This window comes from Eutrigla gurnardus, assembly GCF_963514095.1.
Source record: "Eutrigla gurnardus genome assembly, chromosome: 15".
Taxonomy (NCBI): Eukaryota; Metazoa; Chordata; class Actinopteri; order Perciformes; family Triglidae; genus Eutrigla; species Eutrigla gurnardus.
The window spans coordinates 1,348,717-1,366,648 of record NC_139938.1 but is presented as its reverse complement, the minus strand read 5'-3'; the positions used below and the strand labels follow the sequence as shown (position 1 = coordinate 1,366,648).

The window sequence follows — 17,932 nt, the reverse complement described above, 5'->3', positions numbered from 1 at the left end:
AACGTAATTCACTAAAACTACGTGAACGTCACCCAGTGGCCAGTTTAAGTGTGACACCGTGTATCTATTGAGTTATGCTAACTTCAAAAAGAAAAGAAAACGCTTAATGACTCCACTTGCAGAAAACGCTTGAACCTGCTGTCAACGAGGCTAATATTAGCACCGTGACGTCAGCGGGGCGTTTCCGGGTCCGTTTATTTAATTAACGTTATAATGCAGATACACAGCATGCTAACCAGTAAATAACGTAGCCTACCTGAACAACGTTACCTCGCATGGATGTTACCGCTGGGGATCGTCCCGGACGTCTCCGTGAGTCCTGGCCGAGTGTAGAGGGACGAGTTCTCTGGCGTGCCGTGTGCAACAAGGTGAACTGGCAGCTCAAACCTGCTCTAATTAAGTTAACATTACTGATTTTTAACAATAATTAAGAATTATTTAGATGCATTGTTGGGTAAATGTGGACCTAATTTGATGATTTAGTAACTGAAAATAAAATATTACATATATTATATTACAAATGCTAAACGCATTGAAGTGCACTCAAAACAACTGAGGTATTACTACCACAAGGGTTTTGAGCTGGGTTAAATTTGTGGGAATGAGGATTAAGTTAGGTTAACATCTTTTGTTATTAAGATCTGCTGTTTTACAGTTCATCACTTTGACAAACCAATACTACAGTCACATTCATTAATTTGATACGTTGTTATGACAAAACAATATGGCTATGCATATTATACCTGCTTAAAAATATACAAAAGGAATTTGCAGTTGCAAATCATCTATGAAGTCTAAGTATGCATGTCAGTAGTACCTCTGTGTGGGCGACATCTCTAAGAAAGCCTATCTAAATTAGAACAACCCTCCAAACACACATAGAAAGTATCTTGTTAGATACTTTCACCCCCCTCATTGTCAAGATTCACATCCCACCTCTGATGTTTAATGTCATCTTTAAGTATCAGTAACCTCGAATGCAGAGTTTAATCACCTGAGTAGCCTACGGGCCTACTCCTTTTAAAAAAACAACCCATGCTTAAAGTAATATGACTTGATTGATCTCAGGTCTCTCCTTATATTCCTCCTGTCTGTCTCCTTTTTCTGCTGGTAAAGGCTTTCCCCTTTAAACATGACCGTGGAAGCCTGGCAATGTTTCATATGTTTTCTGTTCACTGTCGTCCTGCTCCATGCTGCATCACCTGCCTCCCCCCAACTGTTCTGTACGACAGGAAATTGCACAAGAGGGGGAAGCCCTTCAGAGCTCCAGCGCTACAAAGTGATTTCCAACTTTGAAATGAAAACAACAGTCATACAAGTGAGTCTAGTGATGTTGCTTATCTTTCTAGTGAACAATTATTAAATGTCGACGTTGAATGTAAAACTAAATCTTGCTTAATGTGTACCACAGGTACTTGGTCGGATTGCTTGCATTTGTATAGTTTAAAAAAAAAAAAAAAAAGGGAACGAGAGTGATGATAACACAAGCAGGACACAAATACAGACTAGCCTAACTAACATGTCTGCCAATGTGGAGCTTCTCTGCACAAATCTTCATTTTAACATCAAATCATATGCGCAGGATGCACGAGTGACGTCCTCATCCGCGTCAGTGTAGCGGAAACCGCCACAGCAGGAGAGCGCTCATAATAAAGTAGTATTATAGCTGATACTAAACCGATGAGGGGAGATATTCACACCTGGGTCAAGGCGGAAAGACTCGATCCAAACTCACCATTTCTTTGTACACTCCAACACCAGTTCCTGGTAAGAGGCGACGAACTGGAACTTTGAAGCCTTTTTACCAACACGCTGCAATCTCTTCCACACCGACGTCATCGCGTCCTCTCGTCAAAAACACGACTCAACAAACAGGAAAACGACGGAACAACTCGGACTCCTCCGCGCGACAATAATCCACGCTCCTTAAAAGGTCCTCCTCTTCTTCTTCTGCTGGTGGTGATGATGATGAAGATGATGATGAACTTCACGCAAGCTGCGACTTGCGCTCATTGGCGATGCGTTGACTCGCGCTCAGAAACGTACCGAAATGTACCGAAGAGAAAGAGGCGCACAGAAGCGGAGAGGGAACCGATTCCGCCGCTGCTCGCTGTCATTCACACAGACTGTGAAGCTAAAGTTTCAGCCAAACAACTGCAACTCTCTCTCTCTCTCTCTCTCTCTCTCTCTCTCTCTCTCTCTCTCTCTCTCTCTCTCTCTCTCTCTCTCTCTCTCTCTCTCTTCCTGGCAATAATCCACGTTAATCAAGCCTTGGTGTAAAGGTCTGCTGCCTCGAGTTCACCCCCCCTCCTTCCTTCAGTGACAACAGCCTGTAACAGTGAGACAGGCAGAGAGAGAGAGAGAGGGGGGGGTATGCAAAGAGTGTCTAGAGGTGATGCAGCAGTATGCAAAGGTCTTTTATCATTGCTGCTTCCATGTGAAGGCCCAGCTGAGGTGACGAAGTCATACCTGCAGACTTTGATCTTGACTGTCTGTGTCACTGCGACAGGCTTATCTGACTGTTTCACGTAACCAGTCCACACACTCCCCTGTAACCACGGGAGCTCCCATGTCCCAGTGCTTTAGCATGACATCCATCCAAACACACCCGAGACACTTCCTGAGTTGTTGGGGTTGCGTCAGCCTTTCAGAAAAGCGTGCCTTTCATCCAGTTGACTACAGAGCAATAGTTTCCAGTGGAGTGGGCCAGTCGGCGTGCGGGTGTTTCGAGCTGGGTCAAGGCACAGGGATTTTCCTCAGTGAGAGCAGGAGTGTATTTTTAGGTGGTGGGGGGTAACAGGGATGGATGGATGGATGGACAGAGGCAGCTGGGGTGGAGGGGGGAGCACAGGGCAGCAGCAGGAACAACTCTCCCATGACTCAGAGTTGGTCTAATATTACATTGTGGCTCCAATATTCAGAGGAGCATTATTGCTCTCAGTACTTGTACAGCTTCCCGTTTTCAACATTGTAAACAGACCTTTCTCATTGTCACATCCAAGTGTAAGCAACACTTTAAGTGCGTAGTCATTCCCAGCTCTCCCCGCTGTCAGCTACAATGACCTCCAGCTGGATGTCTATTTAATAGAATAATCACTCCACTTGCAGTAACCATGCGGTGGGGTGATAACAGCAGCAGTGGCAATAGATCGACAACGAGAGACAAACAGGTGAGAAGAGGAGACGGATGCACCCATTAAATGGTGATGACGGTCAGGAGACAGACAGGCAGATTCTAACAATAACCACAACATATGTTGATTATAAATAGACAACAGCAGGCCGTCTGCTCAAAACATCACTCCCCCTTCATTCCTGCCCTTCACACAGAAAATGGTTTTCCCCACTCAGAAGGAGCTCTCTTGAATGGAGACAGTGTGTCCCCTGTTGGACATAGTTTGCAATATCATTCTCTGGTAACCTTGAATTCAACAGCAATACCGTGCATTTCTGTGGTGCACACCGTAGTTTTCAGATTTAGAAACCAAACCAGTCATTTACTTCCTTTTCTGAAGCAGTTGTCTGTCTAGAAAACTACAATACTGTTTGTTTGATGATTTATTTAATCCAAGACTATAACCGTGTTTCCACTGGGCAGACGTGTTTACTTTTTCAAAGACAAAGATTAATAGACACTCTGTACAGTTCTACATGTTTTGACTTTAAACAAATACATAGCATTAAGTTTAAAACTATAATACTGAAAAAGCACATGATTTATGAGCAGTTAGTGACTGTTTTAGTGACTTTCTGAGCAAAATCCCACCAGAAAGATCCTTTAGTTCAATGTCCCCAGTAAAGGAAAAATTCACTATAATTTGCATTATTTGTTGAGGTTTGTTATGATTTTGTACTAGGGAACTCTCTAGATGAAACAAGATGGCAGCAGCATTCCATCCATCCATTGTCTACCGCTTATCCTGTATTCAGGGTCACGGGGGGGCTGGAGCCGATCTATCATTGGGCGAAGGCAGGGTACACCCTGGACAGGTCGGCAGCAGCATTTAAAAGTGAAAATAAACTCCAATACACAATTAAGAGGCAGCCATATCCTACTTTTAAAGAAGTACTGTGCAAACATTTTGTAGCTTGTAATTCAACAGGAAATTGGGGAGATTTATAAATATCTGCTTTAAACAAAATGACAAGCTGAACATATATTTGGCGGCACTTCTGTTCTCCAGTCAAGGCACTAAACGGCAGAGAACACTGATGGGGAGATTGTCCTGATTGAATTATAGAACAGGGTTTTATCAGGAAACTTCAACTGACATCAGAAGTATCAAAAGACCTGATTATATAATAATTCTTAGAAAGTATACCCACAGCTGAAATTCAATAAGTAAGTGGTGTGTAGTAGAATGAGGATTATGCAATAATCAGCAAATGGCTGACAACAGGTCTCACCTGTCTGTCTTGATATTTTTTTCTTATTTCTGCTGAGATAGACAACCGATGGGGAGTTTAACACCCAGGTTGTACAAGATTAGAAGCCAATGAACAGCCAGCCACACCCTGTATTACAGAGATATTAATTTGCTGTCATTTGATTGGTGCACAGCCATAAAAACAGTAAATGGGGCCTACAGCAAACAGCACAGTGCACGGTGCATGAGTGAGCTTCTTCATCAGGGAATATGAAAGAAGTCTTTGATCCACTGGTCCCTGGAGTTGCTGCAGGGTGGAGGCAGAGACAGGGACGAAGAGGATGGAGGCTGTGAGGGAGTGGCCATCTCCTCGTCATCTTCATCCTCCTCCTCAGAGGACCCGTTCTCAGCACTGAGCGAGGAGCCCTTGAATTCCTGGATGGCCTCATGGAGAGACCACAGCTGGCACAGCAGAGACATGTCCAGCTGACGCAGGCCAACCTGTTATACAAAACATCTGGCATCAAAGATTACACCGCAACCTTTGACCCCAGAAATAATCTGACTAAATACTATTCTTCCTCTTCGTGACCTTTTGGGGTTATTTTTATTCTACCAAGTGAAGCCAGAGTTAAGATTATTGTGTCAAACTATTAATCATAAGTGCAGATTTGTGTGAAGTAAAAGAGAAAAAAAGGCCAGTTCCACAGGTTTTCTCCGCACGGAACATTGAATGTGTGCTACAATGGCAGGATTTTCCAAGACCACCTTACCATCTCCTTCCGCAGCAGAGCCAGAGCCGCGTCCAGTCCGCCCGGTCTTCCGTGAGCGCGCGGCGCGTCTCCGCCACCTCGGTTGATGTCCGCCTGGATGCGCGCTCTCTTGCTGTGCACCTTCTCAATGTCCCGCCACGACCCGCCGCTGGAGTTCAGGATCCCGCTCAGGCCTTTGGGCAGCGGCGGCAGCCCCTCCACCGAGGAGGCGCTGCAGCCCACCGGACAGCCCGCGGCGCTGCGCCGACTCCCGTTCATCGCGACCTGCAAACAGCTGACTCAGCAGGACCGTTTCTGCATGGATCGATCCCCTTCAGATGCGCACAGTCTAATGCAGCCAAATGTGCTCCTTCCTCCCCTCTCCCCCAGCAGCAGCAGCGGGGTCCCGAGTCTTGGAAACGGGCTTTTCAAGTGAGTACATCCCCGTTTTTTGGGATGTAAAGGGCTAACATTACAGTAGACTCAGTGGACTCGGGCTCATGTCAGGCTTCCAGTTCCTGGCTTTGTTTAGTTTCCTCTCCTTTGTGTGAGAGTTGGCCGACGCAGACAGCCCGCGGCTCCTCCCGGCAGTGACCGCGCCACGCCCCGCTGCTCTGTTTTGGGGGAAAGGAGACCGTTAGTGGTTTGAGGGATTGAGCCGGATCCCTGCTGAGCCACGTTTAGATAAAACAACACTACGACACTGAGGCTGCCCATACACCCAAATCCCAAACAAGGCCATTATTGAGCAGACTGGTAAAATCAGAATTTAAATATACCCTTAACGTGTCAATAATTTAATTTCCAGTGCGATGGCAACTTGTGTTGAAATAAACAAACATATAGGAAGTATGGCCGCACATTTAACTCATTCACGAGACACACTGTGAACAGTAATGCAATTTACATGTTTATTGGTACTTAAAATGCTACTTGTTTAAATACAGCGTTTTCCAATTAAACTTGCGATATTGGGTTTTGCATTTGGCGCCCTCTTGTGGAAAGAAACAAAACAGCAGAAATTGAAACCTATCGCCACCGACGCTGGCATGTATCTAATATGAAGTGCCGTCTATTGATATGCAGTGCAGTTGATTTGCTCCAGGTGGATTTCATGAACATGAATGGGGTTGACTCCTGAATGTCGCACCGTCTCACCCGACCGTCACATGACCATCATGTATCAAATATATTTACAATAAAAACCTCAGCACTGCCTGAGACAACAGTATCCATCTTAACGTCAGACCGAACAGTAAATAGAAAAATGTACCTCTGACCAGAGGATAAGTTTCCAACAGATGACAGTTTCATTGATGACATCCAGTCTAACTGCATGTTGTCTTTCAGCACAAACACTCACTCTAGCTTATGCAGACACACAATGACAGACATTCATGCACTGGGGATTTAGCTTTTGCGCAACTTTTTTGGATTTGCAAACCAACACTATTTTTTTGGATACTACTGAAAAACCTATCACAAAACATATGTATTCATTCTTAGATGTCAATTTGGTGGCCATTTTGGATTAATCAAACCCAATCAACCGGGGAAATATTTGAGCAGTCTTTACTATTTTAGTCAACAGTTTAAAATGATGAATGTGCATTTAGAAATGTTCATTTTTTGTTAACATTATATCTTACAAATTGCTTCACCTTATAACTTACAAAATTGACAAAAAGTCAAATGTTTAACCATGTGTACTTAAAGATAGTAGACAATGCAACTTGATATCTCTGCCAGCCATATGGGTATGTTAACTCGTGAGCAAATCGTGAACGTTGACATTTTAATATTATTTCAAGTGCATTTCCTGACCAATTTTGAATTCAGTTCGATGCAAGGACTCTGTCAAAGAGAATTGCTGCAAAACAGCTAACCAAAGTCAGTATTCCAGGACAGAGGCAAGTAGAAACACTGTGGCAGGGTTTCAACCTTTTCCATGATGGTTACTGGTTGATCTCCTTGAGGCTGCGCAGCGAGTTGGCACAGCTGGTGATAAGGCTGCAGAGCTGGATACTTGACTCCAGGGAGGTGGAACTCTGTAGCTGGTTAATGGCCCACCGGAGTTTGACTAGAACAGCTTCCTCAGCTTCTTGCAACACGGGTTGGAGGACAGCACTCTGTGGACTAGCTGGGGGGCGAGCAGGCGCCACGGGAGGGGTGGGGGCAGGGACTGGAGGAGAAGGGACAGGAGGCAGAGGCAGGAGAGCTCTCCCCCCCGCAGCAGCCCCCTCACAGTGCTCCGGTCTGGGCTGAGGAACTGACCCACTTGCCTGACTGTTGCTGGGGCCTCCATTGAGCTCAGTGCTCTGGGACGGAGCAGCGAACTGGGTTGCAAGCTGCCTCTCTCTCTGTTGGGACAACGCTGCCTGTGCATTCAGAGCTGAGGGGAGAAAGGGGAAAAATTGGAGAAGCACACAAGGCTCAAACAAAACAGAGCAGGGAGACAGCTAGTGTATCTTTTACTCATGTGCATGGTGCGAGTGCGTGTATACCAGGATTGTCCTTGTCAACATCAGAGTCTAGCTCCTGACACGACACACAGTAGTTTTTCTGCTGTTTGTCCTGCAAAAGAATAGTCTGGAAACACAAACCAAACCTTATTTAAAAACACACAACTCCCCCTTTTGTACATAAGTAAGGCAACGCCATCATCACAACCACAGTATACAAATCCACGTCACTCACCCCGCACACGTCACAGCACTCTCCCAGCATCTTGTATCCTTTGAGCAGGTAGTCTCCCATCAGCTTGCTGATTTTGTCCTGTCGCTCCCTGCGAGCCTGGATCACCTTCATCTCAGCTTCTGTTGGAGGCTCCCAGTCAAAGTCCTTGTCATCTGCGTCAGTCACACAGTTCTCATTTAATTTCTCTGTAAACGCTGTCCTGCACCTACGAACCCTCACAATTCAAAGCATTTGCGGTGACAACATACAAATAGTGCTCATCACTGCCGTGACGTGTAGCCCTTTGCCCATTTCATTATTCAATTCCATGTTACAGCACTTTTGTAATGACCAGAATGTGTGAGACAGCACTCTGTGTCGCTATAAACCGTGATTAGCATTGCCGCAGTGCTCTGCTGGGACTGATGATAAGCTAGCTAGCAAACCAACCGGACTAACGTCAGCTAACGGTTATCTATACAGTGAAGACAAATATAAGTAAACATAAAATTAAACTCGAGAATCGCTGCCTACACGCACGACAAACAATTTCTTTAACAACAACACACGTAAATGAGAGAAACGTTAAAGTTAGCTTACTCATAAGATCATAAGTTCACAAACCTCCATTCAGAGCCATGTTGCTTCAGTGCTACACGTTGTGCGTGATGACGTCAGAGTCAACCAGCGTCTTCTTCTATTTTGAGGTTTTTACGGCAGTTGGCCTCCAACATTTCACTACTGCCCCCTTCTGGATTGAGTCTCCCTCAGTGAGTCCATTTGCGCTCAGTCGAAGAGATGGCTGTAATAAAAGTTATTATTATAGGCTAGTAATAAATGCAAAACATATCTAACCAATACTATCATACATATCACAAACTTAGTCAAAATCTGAATAGCCTATATTTTCATATATTTTTCTGGGGAATTACAGTATTTCCATTCCTGTAATTGTTTATTTAATCAAACTTCCTGCCAGAGTGCTTGTTCTTTATTTCCCTACGAAGTGATGACATGCACCAACACCAACAGAAAAATAAGCTTTGCTCCACGCTGTACAGCAACGCATTCAACAGAACTCGCTAGCAAAGAGCTGTGTACAACAAGTCAGCATTTTACCTCCAAACAACAAAACATTCTGTTTTTGCAAGCATTTTTATTGTATTATGAATGATTTGACTTGTTGTCAAAAACACAATCGGATACATTTTCGCGAAAGAGAAACGTGTCATTCAAAGGAACAGATGAGTGTAGGCCTACCACTGTAGTCAAAAAGCATGGTGGCTATTATGAGCTTCAAACTTAGCTCTCATCTTTCCCCACTCGTAATGCAGAATGAGGTGAACGGGATTTATGGCTCTACAGGAGTCTTTGGTCTCTTAATGCTGGATGCTATTTAACAGTCAGAATACTGACTACAGATAAATGACTGACCCGATTACAACCTCTTAGTCCAACTACAAACACTCAATCTATTTTGTTGGCTATTTGATTCATTGGTTTAATCATCAGCTCTGTGAAACTGAAACATGTAAAAAACATGTAAATCTTGTGATAATCGTCTAAGAGGGGTCAGCCCTGTAAATGACATTTTACAAATCTTACAGCTGAATGTATGGTGGGTTAAAAAGGTTGTTCTCTCCAGTCACTCGGTTATTGTTATATATGAGTTAATTTCACCAGTCACGTCCTTCTTCTTCTTCTTCTTCTTCTTCTTCTTCTTCTTCTTCTTCTTCGTGTGGAAGGTGTGTGAGAGGAAGAGCTGAGAGTGAAAGACTGTTCTTTACATTTTTTTTTTCGTTTTTTGTCCTTTGGGCTTTAATGGCCTTTTGGTTGTGGGTGCATTAGTTACTTGGTTTTGGTTTTTGGTGAGTTTTATTTCAATTCACGGTAGTTTTGTGGGGTTTTCCAGCCCAGCCTTTGTCTGGTTGGAGGGCCACGCAGACGCCGGTATGGCGGCTGGTGGCTTCTCCAGGCTGTCGCGGAGGCACGGCATCAAGACTGGTGCCGGGTCTCCGTGCAGCGTGGAGGAGGTGGCGCTGGCTGTGGGGGAGATCGTCGGGCACAGTTCAGTGAAATCTGCCGCCCGTGTGAATAAGGCAGTGGTTCTGTTTTTAGAAAAGGTGGAGCAGGTGAACACGCTGGTGGAGACGGGGATCACCGTGAACGGGCTGTTTGAGCCGCTGCCGCAGCCGGCGACTCGAATCACCCTGTCTAATGTACCTCCGTTTATTAGCGATGAGTTTCTGATCAAAGAGTTGTCTCGCCACGGAAAGAGTAATCTCCTCGATTAAGAAAATGCTGTCGGGGTGTAAGTCACCTCTGCTGAGACACGTAGACAACGTCTACCTGATTCGAGATGTTTTGGAGGTCTGCAGCTCACTGGGCATCAAGACTGGTCTCATTTCGCTAGACCAGGAAAAGGCATTTGACCGTGTTGAACACAGCTTCCTCTGGAAGATCATGGAGAGGTTTGGGTTCAGCATTGGTTTTATTGCCAAGATCCAGGTGTTGTACAGTAACATTGAGAGTATGCTGAAGTTCAATGGCAGTCTGTGTGCTCCTTTCAGGGTGCATAGAGGCATCCGGCAGGGCTGCGCTCTGTCTGGGATGCTCTATGCACTCTCCCTGGAACCCCTCTGCAAAATACGCGCAAGCATTGATGGCCTGATTTTACCTGGTTTTAGCAAGAACATTGTTTTATCAGCCTACGCTGATGACGTCATCGTCCTAGTAAACGATCAAAGGGATGTTGACATTTTAATTAGTTTAACTGACTCTTTTAACACTCTGTCCGCAGCAAGGGTGAACTGGAGTAAAAGTGAAGCCCTTGCTGCGGGTGGATGGTGTAACAGCCTTCCTGTTCTCCCACAGAGGCTAGCCTGGAGAAGAGATGGTCTTAAGTACCTTGGTGTCTTCCTGGGGAATGAAACGATGGTTAGAAGGAACTGGGAAGACATCATGGGAAAAGTCAATGGAAAAATGAATGCGTGGAAATGGCTACTCCCTCAGATGTCCTTCAGAGGTAGAGTTCTTGTTCTTAATAATCTTGTAGCCTCACTGCTGTGGCACCGCCTGGCCTGTTTGGATCCCCCCATCAGGTCTTTTATCCCAGATTCAGGCAAAAATTGTAAACTTCTTTTGGGATGGGTTACATTGGGTGCCACAGGGGGTGCTTTTTTTACCGAGAGAGGAGGGGGGACAGGGCCTCATCCACTTGGCCAGCAGAACCGCAACTTTTAGACTACAGTTTATACAGAGGTTTTTAACAGGACCGGCAAATCTGGTGTGGAGGGAAGTGGCTAGCTGCATTCTGAGACGCGTGAGTAACCTGGGATTGGATGCTGCACTGTTTTTAACTGATACCAATTTTGTAAAGTTAAAGGGGTTACCTCCGTTTTATCAGGGTGTTTTTAAATCGTGGGCCCTGTTTAAATGTAGTTCTAGGAAAAGCTCTAACTCTCTGTACTGGTTGTTAAAAGAGCCGCTGGTCTACGGAGCCAGGCTGGACGTCTCCAGCGGAGCCACGCCTGGACTAACGGCAGCCTTGCTCCGGGAAAAGATCCTGGTCCTGGAGCAGGTGGTGGACGCTGCGGGGCCAGAGCTGACTGACTCCCAGGCTGTGAGGCAAGTGGGCCTCTCCTCAAGCAACCAGACACACTAATCCTGCAGGCCACAGACACGAAAACCTTTTACAAGAACTGCGTGAAGGTGCTGAACAAGAGAGGACTGAGTGGCAGAGCGCCCTCTACATGGACTGATAGACTGGGGGGAGTGGGTCCACAGTGGAGGGTTCTATACAAACCCCCCCTCAGGAAACGCACAGCCGACCTCCAGTGGAGAATTTTACACGGTGCCATTGCCACGAATGCTTTTATCTCTGTTGTTAACCATGATGTGTCGAACCAGTGCCCTTTCTGCCACCTTCGTGAAACAGTGTTTCATGTTTTTAGTGAGTGTACGAGACTCATTGGGCTCTTCACTCTTTTAACAAACGTTTTTAACCTTTTTAACGAAACCTTTTGTATACCAGTGTTCATCTACAGTGTCAAATATAAGAAAGTGAACCAAAAGAAATGGCAGCTACTGAACTTCATGCTGGGGGAAGCGAAGCTGGCCATTTACGTGTCCAGAAAACGCAAGTTGGAGAACGGAGTGGGTCAGGAGGCAGCCTCAGTCTGGCGCTGCAATGTAAAGTGCAGACTGAGGATGGAGTTCAGGTTTTATAAAATGATTCACGACTTGGACAGTTTTAAAAACATCTGGTGTTACAACAATATTCTTTGCACTGTTTTTAATGATGACCTGCAATTTGCACATTTTCTATCTGAGTAGTGGTCTTAATTATGTATATATATTTATCTTTTTTTAGCTATGTATATATAAACTAACATTGCCTTTAACCACTGCAGCACAGTGAAACTGTAAAATGATTCATATGTAAATAAAGTGTGTTTGAAAAATCAAAAACATCTTCTTCTTCTTCTTCTTCTTCTTCTTCTTCTTCTTCTTCTTCTTCTTCTTCTTCTTCTTCTTCTTCTTCTTCTTCTTCTTCTTCCTCTTCCTTTCATTGTCTTCCTGTTTCTGCGGGTTTCTTTTCAACCTCCAGGGTGACTTCCTCTCTAGGAAGAAACAAACACAAAGAGACGTTTACAACACTATGGGGACAAATATAACACAGTCAACACCTGAAATGATTTCAAAATTATGCATTTTATAACTCATCCATTAACATCCAACATCAGGCATTCAATTCCCAAATGGAGGATCACTTAACCACAATGATTGTATCGCACCATAAAGGGACAATGAATCTTCAAACAATATAGAATCATCCTAAATCATTCATTTTTAATGCCCCGGGAATTTTAGTATAATTGCTTGTTTATTTGATGATATTATTATTTGATTATTTGACAGACATTAAGCAGTCATGAATAATGAGCCTCATCTATAAACATGCATAAAGACAAAGCATACGAGGGACAAATATATTAACAGGGTTGAGTGAACGTCCACTAAACTGTACTAAACTGTACTAAACTGTGAATCTCACCTTGGCCATAGGGGAGATTTCTTTCAAGATACTGTAAAAAGAGAAGATTAAAATAATATTAATAAAGAAATGTCGCACAAATATTTCTTCTTGCTTGTTTAACTTTTAAGATAAATCTCAACAACAGATTTTGAGGTGTTAATAGCAAAACTGCGATTGAGAAAGATGTGGGTTCTTACACTGATGTGCAGACTTTACTCTGCTTGGCAAGAAGTTTGGAAAGAAGAGTGACGTGAATGAAAGAAAATGGACGAGAGGTGAGAATGTGACATGAATAGAAAAGTCAGTATAGGTGCAGTGGTGTCAATGAAATGTTATATATTTGAGTTTTAAAAAATAAATACCTTCAGGTTTAAGGTGCATGAGCAGCAATGGCAGCTCCACTGTGACATCGCTGCAGAGAAAATCAACCCATCAGAACAACCCGGGTGGTTTGTGCTAACTGGCTGGATGGGCTCGGAAGTGTAAATCAACTTTACTCACCTGGAAGTGAGGCCGCCCAGCAGGCTACATTAACACAAGAGAGGGCTTACTTAATTTCCCCCTCTACACATTTTTCCTCAAAGTTTCCTCGAATCCAAAATGCTTAAACGGGATCAGACGCTTACCCTCCTCCGGCCACCATGAGGTTGATTTTAATCTTGTAGGAAACCAGGATCCCCAACATATCTTTTTCTACACCCGCTCGCATCCTGTGGAGAGAAGAATTACAACTGGGATTTGAGGGATTAGACGGTTTAATTCAGTTAAGTGTCTGTTAAAGCCGTCATAAGGCAGGGCATGCAGGACAAGTTGCATGGATTGCATGTAAATCCTACTGTAGTCCTGCCTGCTCTATTTGTGGACTCACATAGTGGTGGAGGCCAAGTTAGTGTCTTCATCCTTCAGGCGTCCGTCCAATGCCAGCCCCCTCTTCTCCTTGTTGTCAACCAGCAGGGGAGTGATGCTCAGAGTGTTGTCGTAGGTGCTGCTGGGCTCCACTGTCTCGCTGCCGAGGATGAAACACAAACACAGCCGTCCATGAACGCACCAGACGGGTTTGCCTCTGTGACACTTGATGTTTGCTCCACCTACCCAAACTCCGTGCTGAAAACAGATTTGGTGTATTTGTCAGCCGAGTAGAGGACGATGTCTGTGGTTTGGTCCACTGCAGGAAGAAGGAAACAGATGATTATGCTGGATGATGACTTTGTCTCAAAGTCATATTACATCAACATAAAAGTCTGATATCAGAGGTACCCACCGGTGATTTTGAATTTTTTAACCGTTTTGTTGCTCTCATTGTTGATTTTGATTTTGATTGGGATTGCTTCACCGTGGAAGTAGAGCTGTAGTCAAAATCGCAACACAAGCAGTTTAGGGTGATGAATGGAATAGATAGAACTGGAAAAACACACTTAGTCTGGAAGGAAAACAAATATTTGGAATAGCGGAGGCAAAACGCCTCATGACAGTTAAGTTTTGCTACTGTACGTCTTTCTCCAATGAGGCTTCTAGGTGAACCGGCTTGTCGGACATCATGAAGCTCTTGCAGATCTCGGCCTTGGGTCCGGCACCCTCTTCAGTGGGAGCGTACTGGATTTTACGGATGATAAGGCGAGCTCTGTCCCTGTGGGGCAGAATGGGACCGAGAAAGTGAAGAAAATAGCAGAATAGCGGGGCAAACAATTGAAAGATGAATGAATACAAGGAAATGACCGAATGAATGAAAGCAACTTACTTCTTTTCAATCTTCTCATCAGGGTTGCACTTCTCCATGGCAAGGTAGGCTTTTACTTCAAAGTCCACGCCGCAAGCCTGCAAATAAAAAAAGGAAAGGTTAGCAGCTGTACCAACTATGTCCAACCACGTACAACTAAGCAGCAGGTTCACCTTCCCCTTGTCGTTGGGTCCGGGCTGCAGAGAGACTGAGCACGGCAGGTTGTTGGGAATCTGGAGAGACAAACAAGAAGGTGTGGGACTGAACAGATGAATGGAGGATATTTTAGGGATTGTATTCAAAGCACAAAATGGGATTCAGTTCCTTCTCTGGCCTTTTTGATGAATCCAAAAATTGTCATTTTGTGAAGTGAATTTGAGACTGGCTTACTGTTCCATTTGCATTTTGTATGCTCTAAATGAATTATATAGAAACATTTGAAAAAATGATATTTCAAACAAGTGGTTTACATTATGAGCATATTAAGAAACTCAACACGTTAAATAGTAAATATGCATAATATAATATTAATATTCCAAAGAAAATGTGTCCATTAATTATTTTGTAAAATATTGAATTTCCTGAACACGAAAGGCAGAATGTGTGATTGAACAGGCTGAGGTCACGCGTCAGGACATGCTGTCATACTTCAAAGCTGAAGGGCATTGTGTCTTCTCCAGTCTTCTTCATCAGGGTGTCGTGCATGTCGCTCAGAGTGGGCTTGTGGCTCTCAGGGTAGATCTGGACCTGCTGGATCCAGATGTCCTTCCTGAAGCACAGGCCCATCACATCCAGGTCCTCACTGCCGTACCGGAAGGCACAAGCCAGCTGCACAAACACTGTCAACACACCAGAGCAGATTCATGATTTCAGTTCTCTCTTCCACGACTCCATTTGGGAAGGTTCTGTCATTGAGGACTTTTTAGGATTTTACCTTTCCTGCCTCGCAAATCTTTTGACTCCAGCTTTACAACACCATCTGTAAAGGTGGCATTACAGACGATATTATGTGTATCATCCTCTGTATACAGCTACACACACTCACACTCACACACACACTGAAGAAGGAACGTACCAACTTGGTCCACTTTGTGCATATGGTCCACATAGTCCCTCTTCCCCAGGTACAGGGTCAGCTGTGAGACAGAAGGGAGGGAAACAGTTCACAGGAAGTCTCTTTGCAACAATGTTTCATTCATTTTTTATCGACGTGAATAAGTGTAACTAACCAATCCACTTTTACTTGTCTTCTTGAAGACCCTGAGAAAAAAGAAGATATTTTATTCATGAACAGTTGAATCTAATTGCAGAACTATAGATTTGCAACAGCACATCAAAACACAGTAATTCTCTTGTGGTTGCAAATAACAGAGTTACTGTGTGGATTGAGCAGATAAAATCAATGATTAGTTTGAGACTCTAAAGGTAATACATGTTCTCTTTGCAAGCAGCAGAAGGTCCATTAATCCCTTACTCCCTTTTATCCAGTTAGGAAAAGCTAAGTGTGGAGCAGCTTTACCTCATTGTGCCTGGATTGAGCGGCTGGTCCAGGTGATGGAGGTAATGATGCTGCAGGATGCCTAAATAGCTGATTACCCCTGTTGCTGTCTGACCCTACATCTGAACCGCTGCATCAACCCACTCAGCCTTTGCAAACCTTAAATACATACTTTAAAACTTCCTGACCCAAGTCAACGGGCAGTTCAGGGAAATGACAATGTGATCATACAATAACAATAAAAGGACTTTATCCTTTTCAGTTTTGAAGCAGGTCAAATTGAAGTAACAGAATTAACCCTGGAGGACAGAAAGGAAACAACACTTACTTTGCCATCTCTGGATGTGTTCTGTTGGAAGAGGAGAAAGAAGACTTTAGGTTATTAGGAGGTGTCCATATGAATCAAATGTTAAATCATCAATCATTAAGAGGCATTGATCCTTCATCAACTGTGTGGGGGGATGCTTTGTCATGAGGGTACAGAGGGATAATCCTTTGGAGAAGATGTGCTCCTAGTTTATCCGTTACTCCGTATCCCCCCCAAACCACACCTGACACAACCTCACGCAAAACTCCAGGCCAGATTTATACGGCACGCATGATTATGTCACCCTCAAACTGAATCAAAGCTGTTGCTTGTTTGAACTATTCAAGGACAGTCAAATGGATAAAACCCATTCAGCAACTTGTCGTAGTATTCATGGCCTTAATGAGAGACCTTTAGATCTCTATCGCCCTCTAATTAGGATTATTGGAGACAAGTCAACACAGATGGAAGCATTTGATTCATTGTTGTTCATTAATGATAAAATGGGGTTTCAGGCATCTCCCTCTATCTAGACTGTTTGGTCTTATTCACACGTGACTTCTTCTAAATATAAAAAAAAATATCTCTTACAGACCTTTGAAGACTGTGTAGGGAATTTCCAATCCAAACCAACTATGCACACATACATTTCAGGACCATGGAGAGGTTTAGCACAAGCGTGTTCCTCAACTCTGATTGGCTAATTGTCGTGAATAATCCAGAAAACGGTAACCTGTGACTGCTGCAGCAAATCCCAATGAACTAAATCATCACGTGTTGCTTTCTTGAAAATATTTAAAGTATTATTAGATATTTAAAATGTTATATTTCTTCTTTACCGGTTATATTTTACAGTTATTAATGGATACATGTTCTGTTAATATTGACCCGTTAAAGACTGCACAGTGTGAATTAGGATGAAACTCCAAGAGGTAAAATAACTCTGATTTTCATCTTCAAGTAGGCAGAACCAAATCTAATCTAAATCTAATCTTCAGTATGATCCCAGCTAGTTTCTTCCTTCTTCATGTATTCCATCCAAAAAGTGAAATCATGCTCCAAATGGGCTTCAGTCCTCATCAGTCACAAATATTTCCATCTATCCATCCATGCAGAAAAACACTTACCTCTTATCAGTGGTCTGGGAGGTTGGTCGAGTGCGTCTGGGGAAGAGTGCGCTCTGCCTTTTTATACGTGGATCCTCTCCCTGATCATTGCTCGGGCTTAACTTGTCCATTATTGCCGCCGTTGCCTGCTTCGTAATCCAGTTAAGCAATCAGCAGGTGGCTTTTTTTAGACTACAAAGGGTTTAATAATACTATAGCCAGCTAAATCACGGGGACAAACAACACAACAGCGTAGTAGGCCGATTATCCCAACAAAAGGAAACAAGTCTCCTTTCATTTGGAAGAAATCAGGGTCATAAAGTGTCACACCTGTTCAATGAGGGTTCATTTCTCGCAGTGGGATTGTGGATGCGACCCAGGAGATGAAGTTTAATGCTGCATACATTGTGTTTAATAATGTAAACCTTTAGTGCTGCTATTATTAGCCTGGTCTATCTGTGAGCTGTACTT

The 17,932-nt window shown here is 43.8% G+C and overlaps 4 protein-coding genes across 15 annotated transcripts in view; all 4 read right to left on the bottom strand.

Annotated features, from left to right (window-relative positions):
- ehbp1l1b (EH domain binding protein 1-like 1b) overlaps positions 1-2,174 on the bottom strand; it is a 33,893-nt gene extending 31,719 nt beyond the window's left edge. For 3 of the 12 annotated variants that reach the window (XM_084029088.1, XM_084029087.1, XM_084029089.1), the window contains exon 1: positions 1,736-2,166. In XM_084029088.1, coding sequence (XP_083885214.1) covers positions 1,736-1,839 — 104 coding nt within the window. In that variant the 5' untranslated portion in view covers positions 1,840-2,166. Of the gene's footprint in view, positions 1-1,735 lie in introns of all 12 variants that reach the window. The other 9 variants (XM_084029086.1, XM_084029092.1, XM_084029096.1 and 6 more) reach the window with 7 other exon arrangements.
- A 1,369-nt stretch (positions 2,175-3,543) lies between these two features.
- On the bottom strand, positions 3,544-5,902 carry fam89b (family with sequence similarity 89 member B). Its single transcript, XM_084029415.1, has 2 exons — positions 5,141-5,902; positions 3,544-4,868 (listed from the first exon to the last, which is right to left on the bottom strand). The coding sequence occupies exons 1-2, from the start codon at positions 5,396-5,398 to the stop codon at positions 4,629-4,631; spliced, it is 498 nt and encodes a 165-aa protein (XP_083885541.1). The 5' UTR covers positions 5,399-5,902; the 3' UTR covers positions 3,544-4,628.
- A 402-nt stretch (positions 5,903-6,304) lies between these two features.
- On the bottom strand, positions 6,305-8,489 carry znrd2 (zinc ribbon domain containing 2). The gene is made up of 4 exons (XM_084029414.1): positions 8,420-8,489; positions 7,817-7,968; positions 7,624-7,708; positions 6,305-7,511 (listed from the first exon to the last, which is right to left on the bottom strand). Exons 1-4 carry the CDS (start codon positions 8,433-8,435, stop codon positions 7,075-7,077), a joined length of 690 nt encoding a protein of 229 aa, XP_083885540.1. The 5' UTR covers positions 8,436-8,489; the 3' UTR covers positions 6,305-7,074.
- Positions 8,490-12,306: 3,817 nt separating this feature from the next.
- arr3a (arrestin 3a, retinal (X-arrestin)) lies at positions 12,307-17,557 on the bottom strand. The gene is made up of 18 exons (XM_084028666.1): positions 17,483-17,557; positions 16,377-16,397; positions 15,780-15,810; positions 15,626-15,686; positions 15,485-15,529; positions 15,199-15,389; positions 14,724-14,783; positions 14,572-14,648; positions 14,325-14,460; positions 14,095-14,179; positions 13,926-13,998; positions 13,702-13,839; positions 13,460-13,543; positions 13,335-13,358; positions 13,196-13,245; positions 13,031-13,050; positions 12,852-12,882; positions 12,307-12,417 (listed from the first exon to the last, which is right to left on the bottom strand). The coding sequence occupies exons 2-16, from the start codon at positions 16,382-16,384 to the stop codon at positions 13,046-13,048; spliced, it is 1,068 nt and encodes a 355-aa protein (XP_083884792.1). The 5' UTR covers positions 16,385-16,397; positions 17,483-17,557; the 3' UTR covers positions 12,307-12,417; positions 12,852-12,882; positions 13,031-13,045.
- Between the last annotated feature and the right edge of the window lie 375 nt (positions 17,558-17,932).

Coding starts and splice junctions, on each gene's coding strand:
- znrd2 (XM_084029414.1), bottom strand. Junction 7,709..7,816: donor AGTGCTGTGACGTGTGCGGG/GTGAGTGACGTG, acceptor TTGTGTTTCCAG/ACTATTCTTTTGCAGGACAA. Junction 7,512..7,623: donor TGTTGACAAGGACAATCCTG/GTATACACGCAC, acceptor TTCTCCCCTCAG/CTCTGAATGCACAGGCAGCG.
- arr3a (XM_084028666.1), bottom strand. Junction 15,530..15,625: donor GCACAAAGTGGACCAAGTTG/GTACGTTCCTTC, acceptor CCACCTTTACAG/ATGGTGTTGTAAAGCTGGAG. Junction 14,461..14,571: donor GATGAGAAGATTGAAAAGAA/GTAAGTTGCTTT, acceptor TCTGCCCCACAG/GGACAGAGCTCGCCTTATCA.
- fam89b (XM_084029415.1), bottom strand. CDS start 5,398: ATGAACGGGAGTCGGCGCAGCGCCGCGGGCTGTCCGGTGGGCTGCAGC. Junction 4,869..5,140: donor CTCTGCTGCGGAAGGAGATG/GTAAGGTGGTCT, acceptor TTTGTATAACAG/GTTGGCCTGCGTCAGCTGGA.